The sequence below is a fragment of the Astyanax mexicanus genome, chromosome 16, assembly GCF_023375975.1.
Source record: "Astyanax mexicanus isolate ESR-SI-001 chromosome 16, AstMex3_surface, whole genome shotgun sequence".
In the NCBI taxonomy this organism is placed as follows: domain Eukaryota; kingdom Metazoa; phylum Chordata; class Actinopteri; order Characiformes; family Acestrorhamphidae; genus Astyanax; species Astyanax mexicanus.
The window spans coordinates 17,196,840-17,212,868 of NC_064423.1; the positions used below are offsets into that span (position 1 = coordinate 17,196,840).

General features: G+C 37.2%; 2 protein-coding genes across 2 annotated transcripts in view; one reads left to right on the forward strand and one right to left on the reverse strand.

Moving 5' to 3' along the window:
• Window positions 1–7,781, forward strand: part of jupa (junction plakoglobin a) — a 36,027-nt gene extending 28,246 nt beyond the window's left edge. The window contains exons 10-16 of the mRNA XM_007240135.4: window positions 215–367; window positions 2,168–2,287; window positions 2,453–2,603; window positions 3,544–3,665; window positions 3,768–3,810; window positions 4,050–4,177; window positions 6,202–7,781. Of these exons, the coding sequence (XP_007240197.3) occupies window positions 215–367; window positions 2,168–2,287; window positions 2,453–2,603; window positions 3,544–3,665; window positions 3,768–3,810; window positions 4,050–4,171 (711 nt within the window). The 3' untranslated portion in view covers window positions 4,172–4,177; window positions 6,202–7,781. The remainder of the gene's footprint in view (window positions 1–214; window positions 368–2,167; window positions 2,288–2,452; window positions 2,604–3,543; window positions 3,666–3,767; window positions 3,811–4,049; window positions 4,178–6,201) is intronic.
• Window positions 7,782–9,274: 1,493 nt separating this feature from the next.
• Window positions 9,275–15,565, reverse strand: cdc6 (cell division cycle 6 homolog (S. cerevisiae)). The gene is made up of 12 exons (XM_007240136.4): window positions 15,420–15,565; window positions 13,099–13,464; window positions 12,726–12,986; window positions 12,379–12,578; window positions 12,115–12,269; window positions 11,891–11,997; window positions 11,597–11,736; window positions 11,353–11,453; window positions 11,181–11,251; window positions 10,437–10,612; window positions 10,191–10,331; window positions 9,275–9,813 (listed from the first exon to the last, which is right to left on the reverse strand). Exons 2-12 carry the CDS (start codon window positions 13,436–13,438, stop codon window positions 9,724–9,726), a joined length of 1,782 nt encoding a protein of 593 aa, XP_007240198.3. The 5' UTR covers window positions 13,439–13,464; window positions 15,420–15,565; the 3' UTR covers window positions 9,275–9,723.
• Window positions 15,566–16,029: the final 464 nt, after the last annotated feature.

Below are 16,029 nucleotides of genomic sequence, written 5' to 3' on the forward strand. Positions count from 1 at the left end.
CATTTCTTATGAAGTGAAGAAGGTTTAAGTTTTTGGGGTGTTTTTTTTTTTTTTTCCATTTTATTTCATATGGTATTTAAAGCAATGTTTGTTTTTTAACATTTTTCCCCTAGCATACATGAAATCTAATTGCATATATTTTTTTTTTATTATGTGATTGTTAGTAATCATAAACAAATGTTGTCGTGTTAATGGTTGTTTCTTTTCTCTTTAGGCTGTGGTTGGCTTGATTCGTAACCTGGCATTGTGTCCAGCCAATCAGGCACCTCTCAGAGATGCAGACGCTATTCCCAAGCTTGTCAATCTGCTAATAAATGCCCACCAGGATGCCCAGAAGCACGGCTCAGCCAGCCAGCAAACATATCAGGTAGACTGTGTGTCAATAATATGTGCATAACAGGTGATTTTAATAATGACTGTTATTGCAAAGATTTGAAGATTGGATTAGACTCAAATGTTTTGACTTAAATGACTTAAAAACTCGAGGTTTGAGAATTTCCAAATTCCAATTACAAAATAGTAATCCAGTTAATAAATCAAACAAAACGTGTGTAAAAGATGCCTGTTTTGACCATGTGTAAAGCTCAAGCTGAATTTTTTACTTTTTTTTGTGCTGTTTTGAGCCAAACACTACATTTTATTAATGATGTTTTAAATGTGTAATTTCGCTGGAAAGCATTTAGTACTTGCTCCATTTTAAATAAGATAGATCACTTATAGTTGCATATGCATGCTTCATGTGAAACTGCTATTCTACCCACATTGCCTGCATTAGCCAATGAAAATAAATAGACAGAAAAACTTGTGAATCAGGAAAATCCCCGGACTGTCCTCAACCCATAAATCAGAATTCATGCCCTCTCCCATTTTGGCTTGCTCCACCCACTTCAGAGCAGTAGAGGGAGCATCACAGTGCTATTAGCCAGTCAGAGGCTAGATATTGGCGTGTCCTAAATATTCACAAATAACAGCTGAAATCCTGCTGTTCTCTTCCCTGCTGCCCACTCCTCCACCCAACTAAAACAGCCTGAAACAAACAAACAAACAAAAACGGCTCAAGGGGCATTGGTTCATACTAGAGACCACTGCAAAATTAGTGAGAAAAGAAAAAAAAAAAACATGAAATGAGACCTTTAAATCACTGATAAATCTGATTTAGTCTGGTGTATTTGGAAATAACTGACTTTGGTGCAAAGAGTCTTTTTAGAGTTAGAGATTAGGGCTGCAACTAATGATTATTCTGGTAGTTGACTAATCTTATGATTTTTTTTTTTTGATCAGTCGATTAAGATCAGTCAGATTATTTCTGCCATGTCTTCCATCTCTAAAAATGATAAAAACAGCTGAACATGAGATTTAAAAGGCATTTAAATGTCTGGATGTTGTTTAAACATGGAAAATATTGAAATTTAGTGATTAAATATGTAATCTGTTGTGTTTGGGCACTTTTGAAGATACAAACTAAGTTGAGTGTGACCTGTGTGTGAGTGAGAGCTTGACCCATCTCCCATTGCGCTTCTGTCCCCATGCAATACTGTTACAAATTAAGATTAGTCGACTATGAAATTTGTAGACAACATTTTTTAAATAATCGACATTGTTCATTGTATCAACTAATCGTTGCAGCCTTAATACAGATGCATGAAATCTGATCTGAACCAGCATGTTGATGTGACATGCCCACAAATTAAATATATGTCCCATTTAGAACCAAATATAAAAGTGGACAAATTGGATTTGGGTCACATTTAGACCTGTAAAACTGGTAAACCTGCTAAAGTGAATGTAGCCTAGCCTATAGTCTAAATACATGCATGCTAGATGGTGTCGTAGCCAGCCATCGTAGCTGGAATTTTTGTGAGTTTTTAAGAAATCAAATCTATATTGTTAGTAAAAATCGAATTAAAAAATACCCCTTTTATTTACCCCTTTGTTATTGTAATGCAGTGTTAGCAGCTCATGAAGAGACATTACAAAAATTCTTTACTAAAGACTTGAGACTCATTCAGACTTAAGACTCTTCTTTAACCCACCATTTCAGCCATTCATATGAACATCTCTGATGTCACCCCATGAATTATTTAACCAAACCACCAAAACGAAAGGGTGCAGTTACCAGATCTAGTTTCACAACACCTCATGCCCTTTCTTTCTTGTTCTTTCTTAGGATGGAGTGAGAATGGAGGAGATTGTGGAGGGCTGCACAGGGGCGCTTCACATCATGGCCAGGGATCCCATGAGTAGAGGAGTCATCGCTGACATGAACACCATCCCACTGTTTGTGCAGGTTAATGTCGCAACAAGTCTTTTCTTCAGCTGTGTAGATCTATTTCAGTGCTGTTTTTCTCACTGAGCAGAAAAGTCTCTCACTCTCTCTCAAGGGACAGGCTTTTTGAAGTATAGTATGCCTTCCTTAACCCCCCTCTCTCTTCCTCTCTCTCTTTTTCTCTAGCTGCTCTACTCCCCAGTGGATAACATAAAGAGAGTGGCTGCTGGTGTGCTATGTGAGCTGGCTCTGGATAAACAGTCAGCAGTGGTCATCGATAATGAGGGAGCCTGTGCTCCACTCATGGAGCTGCTGCACTCAAGCAACGAGGGCATTGGTGAGTGGAAGAGAAGCTTGAAGACATCCGATTAAATAGGCCAAATCACAGATACATAGCAGGGCAGTAGTTTAGAGAAAACATTTGGTGGCTAAATATGCTCATTTTTAGATCATTTTAAGGATCCTGTTCCTTTATTTTACTTCAACTAAAGCAGGCGTCAACATGTGACCAATTCTCATAAAACGAGCTTAAAAACCTATTTGGTAGTATGTGCTAGTTTAAAACTAGTTTTTATGTAGCATTATTACTTTAAATTGTCAGTTTTAAAAGCATGCTTATTTAAAATATATGCTGCACTGACTTTAACTAAATTTAATAACGGAATATAGTCTCCATTGTGGCCACAGTGACATGTGAGAATTGTAATAGTAATGTTATGTAATTCAAGTCATATTTGTAAAAAAAAAAAAAAGGAAGAAGAAAATTGATAATTACTCTTCTGCCTTTGTCCATGTGCTTCCTTCACTTCACTCAGCAACAGTATTCTATCTCTGAGCTTGTCAACAAATGCATGTGTAAAACATGTAATTTAGTGGAGATTTAAAGTGTGAATACCACCCAAATTTGTATGGAAATTCCAATTCTCACATTATGCTGCTTTAAGTATTACATTATAATCATAGAAACGTTTGTTTGTGGGTAGATTGTAAATCAACTTGTGCTAGTTTGACATGGATGTGACCTAATGTTCTCAGGTTTGCTGTGTTACTGCATCTCCTTTCTGTCTGGCTGGAGACCTAAGTGTCCCTACTTTTCCTACTTTGTCTTCTTTTCTAATCCAGTAGAGGGCATATGCCATTAATTAAACATTTAATTAACGAGTGGTTTGTTGGGCAAGCAGGAAAAAAAATAAAGTACATGTATATGCATGTATGTGATAGTGTGTGAACAAAGTTTATAGTACAGCTGAAATGATTATATTACCTTTCTCTTTCAGCTACTTATGCGGCAGCTGTGCTTTTCCGTATTTCTGAAGACAAAAACGCAGACTACAAGAAGCGCGTGTCTGTGGAGCTCACGCACTCTCTCTTCAAACATGATCCTGCAGCATGGGACATGGTAAGTGTGCGCCCTCTGGTGATAGTAAATATACAGCTACAGTATATTACTAGATTATAATTCCACTGAGACTGATCTTAAATTGTTTTTCATCTTTTTTAGGCTCACAGCAATGCGATGATGGATCCTGGATATGCACCAGAAGGTCTGTATTGATGTAAAATACTCATTATATGTAATGCATATTGTATTAGCAAAGAATAATAATAATAAGCTCTTATTCTAGTACATTTCTCAGTCCAGATCTCACTAGGTATTTTTTTAAGCAATAATAGTTTGTGCAAGGCAGCAAAGATAGACGAACAACAGTGTACATAAACATTTCCTGTACCAGTAATCTACTCAGTGCCTAAAAGCATTTTTTGAATAAATTCTGTTTTACAGATCTTGATCCTCGCTTTGCCATGCCTGCCTATGGATATGACCCCATGCAACAGGACCTCGACATGGCAGATGATTACCCACAAGGTTTTGACTCAATGCAGAGACCATATGATGCCTGCTAACAACAGGTTTGTACACAAGTTTAAACACATCTCTCTCCCACTCAGTCTTTTACTCCCTCGCTTACCTGCTGTTCTTCTATTAACACTACATACCAGAATATTATTTTTTTTATTTAGCACTTATCAGTCCTGTAATTACAAATTGTAGTCATCCGTTTCTCTACATTCTTTGCTACTCTCCTGATTTGTTGTGGAACACCCCAAATCGGATTTTCTTGGAAAGTCTCGAGAGCCTTACCAACCTTGAGTTCAAAATCAAAACGGCTAAACTGCTTATAGCGTTTAGATCGAGCCAAAAACAAAATCAGCAAGCCCAAGCCCGATTTAAACCCAAAAACTGACATTTAACTACATTTTCAAATTGAACAGTGCAGCATGAAAGAAGCACAGGCCTATTATTTAAGAAATTGTTAGTTAATTGAAAGTGTAATGCAGGCAAGCTCACATTTTCAATGTGATTATTCACATTTACACTCTGTGTACGTGTTTCTGTATGATGTGATTGTAAAAAAAAAGTGTAAAACCAGTTGTGGCCAACTGTTTTTTTAGATAAATTGTTTACAACTATCAGAATGTTTAACTGGAATGTAGATAACATGGGTTAAATCTCATTCCCAGCTCTGACATCTAACTTGTGAGGTAAATGGAACAATGCATTTATTCTGGTTAGCTTGTTTTGTGCAAAGCTGGGCTAAAACAAGGTTTTCATTTGTTTTTTTGGTTCCCCATGGCCAATCATGACTACTTTTTGAAATGCAGGTAACTACCTGTATTTTTGGAAAGGGGACAAAAATGATGGTGTAGTGGCATACTTTGAGCCTTTTTTATTTACTATATTATAATTATCTCAAGGTAGTTTTATAGCTTGGATATCGTAATGTGCTGAGCTACGGAGTTCAACAGAAATTTGTAATTGAGAAAATAAATGCTAGCTAACTCCATATTCCACAACTAACAACTCAAATGGAGGAAATGTGCCATCAGCTGTGTGTGTGTTTGTGTGTGAAAAACTTCAGCATAAATAACAGCTAATTTATCTTCTCAACTCAACAGTATGCGTTGCTGTGTTAATAAATAAAACTAATAAACTGCTAATATGTGGTCAGGCTCTGTCACGTAAAAAAAAATACATGTTAAAGTTTCCAGATTAACTGCATGCATTAACACGTTAATGTTGACATTTATAGTTATTTCCTCTTTCCCAGCAATTTAAGTTGTTATGGTTAGGAACACAACATGAAAATTACTTTTATTTAATTTTTTCTAATACTGTATTTTTTGCACTATAAGGCACATCGTTTTTTTTTAAGGCGCACTATAAATAAATGTCTATTTTCTGGTCTGTTTTCATACATAAAGCGCACCGGATTATAAGGCGCATTTTATTCAGCAGGCAGTACCTGTAAAGCTAAGTAAACAAAAGTGTAGTTAAAAAAAAATAATATTGCAAACGAGCACTGGATGCAAATCTACACAAATTTCTCTCCTGAAAACTGTTTATTTGGGGGAGTAAAGATCTTCTGTTTATTTACAGTAATCTTAGATTTACAGATTTCCTCTAAAGCTGGAGCATTAGCATTAGCGGGCTAATGCCAACTTACAGTGCTAAACTGAGGAACCCGGAGTGCACTGGTAAGTCAGGGAGATATTAGCTAGCGGTTTATCCCACGTAGCTTGTTTTAACAAGAAAAACATGCAGGCTACAGTCAGATATATTCACCTCTGAACAGCAAAAGCGTGGTTAGCAGCTAATGCTAATACTACTGGAGAACTAAATTGAAACTCCGATATAACTCTACTTCAGTGGAATAACTCTGTACTTCAGTGGAGTGGCTTTAGTGCTCCTTATAAGCTGACTGGAAAAATTTATACATAAGTTGTACTAGATTTTAAGGCGCACTGATGATTTTTTTGGGAAAATTAAACATTTTTTGGTGATCCTTATAGTGCAAAAAATACAGTACTGTGTCACTGCTAATGTTGCAACCCTATGATGCTAACATGATGGTGTTTGTGTTGTGTTTTTACAGAATACTATTGCTTCAAGCTTAACAACAAGGAAGAGTGTTTTGGAGTGACTGCTTCAGCGTTGCCCTGTAGAGCCTTTCCTCAGCTTAGATGGCTGTGGCTCACACATTCCTCAGCTGGATTGGGTCTGCACACACACTCACACACTGCTGTACTATATGCAACTATCACTGGGCTGCGAGGGACAGAATCTGATATTACTTAACACTGCCTTCTCATGAAAACAATGGTGTACACCGTCTTACTTTTATTTTGTGTGTAGAAAACGTTGTATTTTAGGGCTCTTATTTTGGTGGGTGTACGAACACATTTGGTGGCAAGAGGACTGGTAAACTGCCAAAGAGATTTTACTATTGAGTTATTGTGTTGATAATCATGCTTTTTATTATTCTTTATGCTATTAAGATTTGACTGTGGAAAATGCTGCCAGCACTGAGACTGAATAAACTGACCCCAGTTCAGATCTAGATCTTTTTTTTTTTTTTTTCCTTTTCTCTAAATGAGGCTTCAATTTACATAATGATTGTTGGATTTAAAAGCAGGCAAGACTCTTAAACTGGCCTATTTTTTCTTTCTTTTTTTTGTTATATGATACTTACCTGAGCAAGTTTGTGGCTGGCTGAGTGATGGGGAGAAATGTTATAATATTATGATAATGATGTAGTCAAAGATCTTGTGATGGAAACACAAGCTTTTAATGGCTTATAAAAATAATAATTGTTTTATGTTCAGACATATCTGCAAAGGATGGGTGTTGCTGCAGATTTTGATGCTAAACAGTTTTTATTTGTTTATTTAAAAACAAATTGTAATTAAATAATTCTGCTATTTTTTATTATTGGTTAAATCAGTCTTCAAACAGCTAATGTCATGTTCTATGTGGCTGGAATGAAATCCTGCAGCCACACTGACCCCTTTTCCAGATCAGATTGGGCGTCCCTGGTTTATATACTGTGCTGAAGTGGATTTCAATATAAGGTTTTAACTAAAACTGGCTGATTTGATGCCATTTTAATGTATGGCATTGACTATATATGCATTTTTCCTTGAACAAAAATAACGAACAAATTAAATATGTGTAAATGAGTGACTTTCACTTTTTTGCTGCAATATTTTATCAAAAAAAAAAAATACTGTCTTCAGTTATTCTTCATCATATCATTCTCAGCCCCCTGCAGCAGAACTGCAGGTCAGGGCAGCACCTCAGCGTGCGGGGTGTGTGTGCGTGTGCGTGTGTATACACTGGCCTTTTGCTAGCTAATGCTTTCTCTCTGGCACAATACTTTTACTATTTTTCAACAGTCAGTCCAGATGTACAGACACTAATGAGGATAGATTAACATCCAAGTCCACTAGTCGACAGATTTAAAAGAGCTGCTTTTTTGCTCTTTACCATGTAATAAATACATCCAATGGTAAGTAAGGGATAAACACTAACATAGTGAAGAGAATGTGGAGTTGTGTCACAGAAAGTGATGATTAACTTGTAGAGGGATTGTTGAATACATGACAAGGGATTGTCTTTATATAGTGTTTCTACTTCATACTTTGTAGAAAAAAATAAAAAATGGTTACTAATTGATTCTTTGTGTGTATTTTCTTTCTGGAAATTGGGATTGTTGCAGGTTTGCAATAGACACGTTTATGACACCCACATGTGCTGGTTTGTCAGGAAAAAAAAGCCTTTATCAGCTGTAATCACACTACAGTAAAGGTACAAACATTGTCAGTCAAAATTTTCACAAAAATGCTTCATATAAGACTTAAGGTTACACTTTATTTCCCCTGATCACTTTTATTTTTTACTTTTTATCTCCCATCATGCTTGTGTCCACCTGTGGTCTTTAATTGCTTTTATTAAAAGATTTTACAAAGAAAAATGTATGAAGCCAAATCTCTCAAGGCTCTTAAAAAATATATAGAAACTGATATATATATATATATATATATATATATATATATATATATATATATATATATAAAATCTATCAAATGTTTTTTTCAGCTTATATATAATTTTGATTAAATTTGGAAATGGTTTTAAACTATATATTTTCTTCATTTTCACTTTATGTATTTTGATATTTGAGATCTTATATTTTTAGGGTTAGGTTTTATGTTTTTTGGAATCAGTATTTTTTTTTCACAGTTTTGAATTTTCTTTTCAGGGTTCAAATCTTTTCACTTTGAGATCACAGTTTTCAAGTTTCAGAGTTTTGGCCTCTATCTTGCGTCCCTGATTGGCTTGATAAAAATGGCAGTTACTGTTCAGTAAAAGCAAGTTTTGTCACTATCAACGTGTACAAAGACTTGCACATTGGGACACTGACAAAAAAAAAAAAAAAAGCTCAACTGATTTTTTTAAATCAGGTGAGTCACTTTCATATGTAGTCCTAAATCAGATACATATCCGATCTATAGACATGCGACATAATTGGGAACGGTCAAGTCGATATTCATGCATCTTTTTGCTTTTACGCATGCGTTACGTGCTTCTCTCTCGTACCCACACATCTCTTGGTGCAGCTGTGCAGCTACAGCTGCAAAAACAGCAAAAGCAAACCACCTTCTCGACCTGATAATGTACTTCAGACCAGCTGTTCACTCTCCGCACCAGCAAAAGATGCTCCATGTATGAACTGCTTACCCATCCATTTCCCTTTATAAAGCTATGAGTCATCTCTAAAATATGTTTTTTGTTTTTGGTGAAGAAGGCGACGTTTATACACGTTTCAGTGTGCGCATGTGAGGTGATTCAGGGGCAGATTTGTTCAAATTACACACAGATACAGGTCACTTACATTTGTGAATGTGAACAGTCAAGATAGCCAAATCTAATCAGAGCACAAAATCAGATTTAAGCAATGTGGCTTGTAATGTGAACGTTAGCCTTAGATTGGGGTCTGGGTTTTACATTTATTCACTCTTTTTTTTCCCCTGCCCTAAACTGTTCAATAATCTTTTCTCAGAGTTATATAGCTTTCTTTTGGCTTATTTAATGTATTTGTTGCCAGGAATACAAATGTATCCAGCAACAGGACCTTCCAGGTCATATTTATGAACAGTAACACCAACTGTTTTACATTAGGAATTTAATTTACATTACTTAACTTTGTGGAAAACATCCAGGGGGGTGTATAATTTGTATAAGCACTGTACACACAGGTTCGTGAATCATTCATCACTTGATCGTTACAAACTTGCATAATTTACCTTTATCTAAATCTGACAAAAACACTGACAGTTCCAGTTTCATGGAGGTCACCCAGTTTTATTTACATCGAATGTTAAAATAAAATGCAAAACAATTGTTGAAACTGTTACACAAAAATGACGTGACTTCATTAAAACATACTGTACATTTAATATAAAACACTAAATGTACAATTAAAAGAAAAAAATAAAGGAAAAACACCTTTCATAAGGTTATGGGCTGTAGAAACAATTCATTAAAAGAAAATTTACAAAAATAAATATCTGAAATGAGGTCATCACATGGTGAGGGAAATCAGAGCTTTAAAAATTTAAGGAAGGCCTGCAGCCAAGATGCTGCCCAGCAGTGCACGATCCTTCAGAGCATTCTCCACATCCTTTTCTTCAATCTTCAGACAGATCTGTCAAAAAAAAATAATAATAATAATAAAAAAAAACATTAATCCACCACATTCATAGAACCTTTATACTGACTGCACAGTGGTCCTCAATCCACGGCTGAAGAGAAACACTGTTTAAGATTCTGTGGTGTTTTAAAGAGATTTCCAAAGCAAATCCCTCAGAACAGCTGCTCTCACATGCATACTGCTGTGCCAAAAGTAAAGGGACAGGAAGCAGTAGTGTACCATGAAATGTATACACCATTACACTGCCCAAACGTTTTTACAGATAGAACCAGAAATCCCTCATACAAGACAAGGCCAAACTTTCCTCACAGGAATTAAAAAAAATAAATAAATAAAAAAGTCTGTCCCAAAAAAAAAAAAAAAAAGCTTACCTTTGTGAGTCGTGCTTCCTTGGCCTTCTTCAGAGAAAAGATACCCCTGCTCTCCAGCAGGCTGCACAGAGACAGGCATTCACCTTGTCCCACTGCACTGACCTGCCTCTGCTTACACAGTTTACTGTAGGCCTCACACAGCTGCAAAGAAGAAAGCACAGAGTTTAGAGAGAAGGAAAAAAGTGGTCTTTGCACAGCTGCACACACCTCATCTCTTCAATTAAATTACTCTGTTTAAAAACTCACCTTGCCTAACTGGACCTCTCTACTCTTGCCGTTGCGTGTGAGCAGCAGCAGGCAACAGACCAGGAGCTTCTGCTGTAGAGGGAAGCTTTCTCCATCTCCTCCTGCACTACTTGTCATCCTGTCTCCATACACCTCAGACAGGACCTTAGCCACCTGAGGAACACTCACGCGTGATGCTGCAACAAGAGAAGAAAACATTCCACATTAGACTTGTCTATCAAATTGAAGTATCCATCAGTTCAAACCAGAAATCAAAGACAGTTCAAATACAATACTGGACTATCTGCTGTGTTGATTTACACCTGGTATTAACATGGATTTTGTACCCAGACCATTTAAGCTGGATATAGTCTAAAAAGACTTTTTAAAAACATGTTATTAAAATGCATCCTCAATATGTTCAGATCACACGAGAATATCAGTGAACAGTAAGAATGGATATAAAAAGGTTTTTATAAAAAACTTTGTGACAGTAATGATTTGCTTGCAGTGTTTAAACAGTGTGAGGGACACAAATGACCAAACGAGTCAAAAGTCTACACATTCTTTACTCAGGTATAGATACTAACATTTAAAATACTTTTTAGCTGAAGCTAAAATATCAACAAGCTTTTTACTCAAGTAAATGTGCTGGCATCAAAAAAACAGTAATGTAAGCTGAAAAACGCCTGGTAATGACTAAATACTAAAAGTGGTATTTCCAATTTACAATAAGACAGCGTTAATCATTTCTAGAAATGTTACCTTTAGCATTTGCTGCGGGTTCTGATGCCTCTTTGGATTTGTTGTTGGACTCAACCATCTCAACGGCTCTCCTGTCAGGCAAAAAAGAAAGGGGGAAAAATTAAGCTTAAGAACATTGTGTCATGTTTTACCCAACAAAAGTATCCACAAAGAGTGTATTGTGTTTTTGTACCTGCAGATGTCCAGTGCTTTGCGAGCATCTCCTGACACGGCTGACACCTTCCTGGCACAAAACTGGATAGCAGCACCATCCAAAACACCCTCTCCTGATACCTGAAACAAAAAATATGGAGGGGGGGGGGGGGGGGGGGGGGGGAGCAGCATTAGCAGTTTGTTACATGCTTACAGAATTTTTTTTTTTATTAACCTTGTCTTTGCAAAAATGTGCCCAAGAGCACATGTGAAGGATGTATTACCTGTGCAAGCCTGTCTTGGACGATGGCAGTTAGCTCTTGGCGGCTGTATGGTGGGAAATGGAGGAGCTGTGGTCTGCAGTGAGGCTTTGTCTGCAACCTGGGCAGAATACGGTCTGTAAGATCCAGCGCATTGGCAATACCTTTAAGAGAGACCAAACAAGGATTGTATTAAGTCTGTCCTGCTGTACATTAGCTTAAAAAAAAACAACAACATTAAAAATCCACATCATGCCCCTCCCTTCCCTGTGTGTATAAACCAAATGGCATAACTCCTATAAGGCAAAAGAAACTCACCTATGAGGCACAGGCGGGACTTTGAAAGATAAGGCCATTCAAAGATGGTGTAGAGAACATCCTGGGACTTGCTGTCCAGCTGATCCATTTCATCCAGAACCAACAGCCTACCACAAACATAGATAGATATAAAGTGAGATTTACACAAACAGAAAGCCAGAACAGGAACATATCAGACAAAAGGCTTTCCATAGAATTATGCCAAAGGCTGTTTAGATACTTACACAGTGGGCCCTGAACTGGTCAACAGTTTCTCCAGTTTACCACCACTGGAGCTTTTAGAGGTCTTCAACTTCTCAGCCAACAGAGGAAAGATCGAATGGGAGCTACGCAAGGTCATACAGTTAATTACCACAGTCTGCACTCCCTTCAGCAGAGCCTAAAACAGAAATTTTGGGGAGACAATAGTTAGAGATTTACAATGTACAAAAGGTTTCTGCACACTAACAATTCAGTCAATAATCTAACATTTAAAATTCTGAACTCACCTTCTGTTCCTGAAGCACACAGTTTAGGCAGGCTGTCTTCCCCGTCCCTGGTGCTCCAGAGATGTACAGGCTGGAGGGCTTGCCAGGCACCACATGGTTCTCCAGGAACGAAACAATGGTAGCTCGCTCTGCTTCACGAGAGAGCAGTCGTTCAGGCACAGCTGTGTGCAGAGACTGCTTCACACTCTGGTAGTGTGACTCTAAAAGTTGAGGAAAAACACACATAAAAAGACAAGATATTAGATTAGTCATATCACCCTTCAAAAGCCCAGCAACCATTACAGAATCAAATGTTTATCTAATATACACCTATGCATCTAGCAAACACCACAACAAACAGAACTCACTTTGTTCAGCAAAAAGCTGAGAGACTGCAGCTTTAGCTGGTGACCCTAAATCAGCACAGACGGTCTGCAAACGTTTGGGAGAAGCAGCAGAAAGACGCGAGAGGGGGATTTTAGAAGGTGACTGGGTAGAACGAGGAGGAGAGCCGAAGACTGGAGCATTCTCATTGAAGGAAAGTTTGCGGGGGGAGCCCAAAGAGGGGCGCCTCTGTTTAGGAGGAGAACACTGCAGAGACGCTGGCAGGTTGCATCCGTTCTCATCGCCTGCAAAAAGACCATAATAAAACATTAATATGTGTTACCTTTTAACAAACATACACAGAACATTCACACAGAAATGTACAAAAACATTCTGAATTAAAGTTAAAATTAATACCTGTGCGTTTGCGGGGGCTCAGGGGAAGTCTCTCAGCCAAAGAGCTGGTTTTGAGCACTGGGTTTCTGGGTGAGAGGGGGAAGGTTTGGACATCAGCACTGGTCTTTCTGGGAGAGAGAGCGATGGTATGGAGGTCTGCCAGGTTTGTCTTTCTGGGAGAAAGTGGGATTGTTCGGACATCCACCAAGTGTGGCTTTCTGGGAGACAAAGGAAGGTCTCGAACTGCATTCTCAGTATCAGGCAGAGACGAACGCTTGGAGCTGGACTTTTGGATTACCCTGGAAGACTTGCGTTTGGGGAACTGGAGGGTTGGCTGACTCTGGGAACGAGTGCTAGGCATTTTCGTAACAGGACCAGTTTGCAGCTCTAAGTGGGGGAGGAAAAGGAAAGGGGAGGTATTGTTAGGTAGATGTTAAGCCAGTGTATGGGGTGACACTAAGTTGAGAAAAGCCATTTTTAATTCAGAACTGTGCTATTTATCACAGTTTATTCAGGACATTTTGCTACCACTAACATGTTAATTTAGCTAGCTTAAAAGTTGTTCACAGCAGTGCATTACTAAGGTGAAATTTAGCTTTTTTAATACAAAAAGTGACCTAAACTAAAATAAGCTTTGGGGTGAGTTAACCAAGCTAGCTTTTGTCATCTATAGTAGACTGTAGGCTAACTAGCTAGCTAATATTGCATCACTGCCACCTCAATAAGATAGCTAGAGTTTAAAAACCTTTTCATTGCAGAGACAAACGTTTTAAAAAATTAAGACAACTTCAGTTTCTGAATCAGTTTCTGATTTAGCTATTTATAGGAATATGCTAAATGAACATTTATTGTTTTGTTCTATAAACTACAAACAATATTTCTCCCAAATTCCAAATAAAAATATTGTCACTTAGAGCATTTATTTGCAGAAAATGAAAAATGGCTGAAATAACAAAAAAGACAAAGCTGACCTCTAATAATGCAAATAAAACAAGTTTATATTCATAAGGTTTTAAGAGTTTAGAAATCAATATGTGGCGGAATAACTAGTAAAATCAAAGAAACTCATTAAGTGGTTTTATTTTTTTCCAGAGCTGTATATCATGAGGAAAACTACAAAAATACTTAAAGAAAAATAAACAGGGGAAAATGCAGTAAGACATATGCATTTTAAAATTAAGTTCCTGACAGTAGTCCTTGCACAAACCTAGTGTAACACATTTTTCTCAAAACATCAAGGGGGAAACTAAAAAAAAATACATAAGGTAAAAATACAGTAAATAAAAAATACATTTAAAGTTAATTAAGTTACAGACAGTAGTTCTTTAGCAGGACGACCTTTTTAAGATATTAGTAATAACTTAAACGTAGAATTATACCAAAATGTGACTTCTTACTACAGTTAGCTTTGGGGTGGGTTAGCCAGGCTAGCTTCTGTTGTCTACAGTTGGTTATATTGCAAGTTAGCTAAGCTAAGTAGCTAACCAACATTGCTGCACTGCCACCTAAAAACTCGCTAGGGTTAGATTTTTTAACATTTTTTATTTTCATTGAAGACATCCCCAAACATAGGGCAATACATTATTCTCAAAAATACATAGTAGTTAGCTAACTAAAAAATAATAAGTTAAAAATAAAATATACGTTTGAGAAAAAGATAGTAAAGGAAAAATGGGGGAGGGGGTCAAAGAGGTACACATTTACAGTAAATCAGGAAATGTTATTTTAAAATATTAATACACTGCTTTTTGCATTTAAGACCTTATTTTTTTGTACAAGCGTGAAAGATTAGAGAAAGTTAGCGCCAACAGATAACACTACAGCATGGGGGGGGGGGGGGGGGTAGCTAGGTAGAATTATTATACTTGTGTTGCTAACTTATTAGTTCGTTAATCAAGCCTAGCTGCATTTTCATTTGTTATTTTTTTAGGTTTTTCGCAGATCAGTGGCTGGCTTGCAAGTTGTTAGTTAGCTAGCAAACATATTATAGACAAATAGCTAACGCTAGTTTAACTAGCTTAACCCAGATCCGCCACTAAACATAGTTAAAACACCTACACCCACACATATGTCTGCCTAAAAAAAAACAATCGACATGTGAATATTAATATCTAATGATTTCTAGGTTAAATAAGACATTATTAAAGCGATTCTAACTTAAAAAGCCCCCTGATTCACAGCTGAATGGTTAGTAAACTAGGTTTCCTACTTGGCGCCAAGTTCTCCCCACCTCAAGCAACCCACAACTAAGCATTAAAACGCTGCGTTTAAACGCCATTTCTGATAAACTGCTCTTCACTACATTAAATATCAGTAACACTGCGAGTAAATCTTAGTCTTACCTGTATAAAATGTTTAATAATCTTCTGTTTTTCCTCAGGAAGTCTCTCACCCGCAGCTCCACTGTCAGCAGTCTCTCCTCTGGCGCGCTTCAGCTAATCGGGGTCTTTTAGGATCAGCTGGAACCTCCCACCACCCTATGACAGCGTCTACGCACTGCAACCCTATTGGTTGGCTTAGTGCCAAAGCCCGCGAACAGCCAATCAAATCGCTCAATCGCCACCGTCTACTGGAGCCTGAACACTGTTGGCGGGTGTTTTCATTGTTGACACTTTCGCGGATTTTTTTTTCCCGGGAAATCTTCGTTACATCCGTAACATTAAGAACTGAGTGTAATATATTTAGTATGCTCTGCTGCTGAAGTAACATCCACGCGAATTTCTGCTAAAAAAAACGTATAATCCTTTACTTTTCGCTTTAGAAAACGTGTATTTATTCACAATAGTCGTGTAACAAATCTTCTGTCCACAGGCGCAAACTGTTTAGCCACCAAATGAGACAAAAAGACCAAGGAGACAAAAAATTAAAGATTAAAAAGAATAATAATTCTGGCCAGAATCGATTTAAGTAGTTTACATTCATAGTCTACATTTCCAAATAAGCCATTATAGT

What these genes read in the sequence shown, in the direction of transcription:
- cdc6 (XM_007240136.4), bottom strand. Translation starts at nt 13,438, where the DNA reads ATGCCTAGCACTCGTTCCCAGAGTCAGCCAACCCTCCAGTTCCCCAAA. An exon ending in GTCCCGCCTGTGCCTCATAG is followed by an intron (nt 11,737 to 11,890) that starts GTGAGTTTCTTT and finishes TCTCTCTTAAAG; the next exon opens with GTATTGCCAATGCGCTGGAT. An exon ending in TCCAAGACAGGCTTGCACAG is followed by an intron (nt 11,454 to 11,596) that starts GTAATACATCCT and finishes TTTTTGTTTCAG; the next exon opens with GTATCAGGAGAGGGTGTTTT.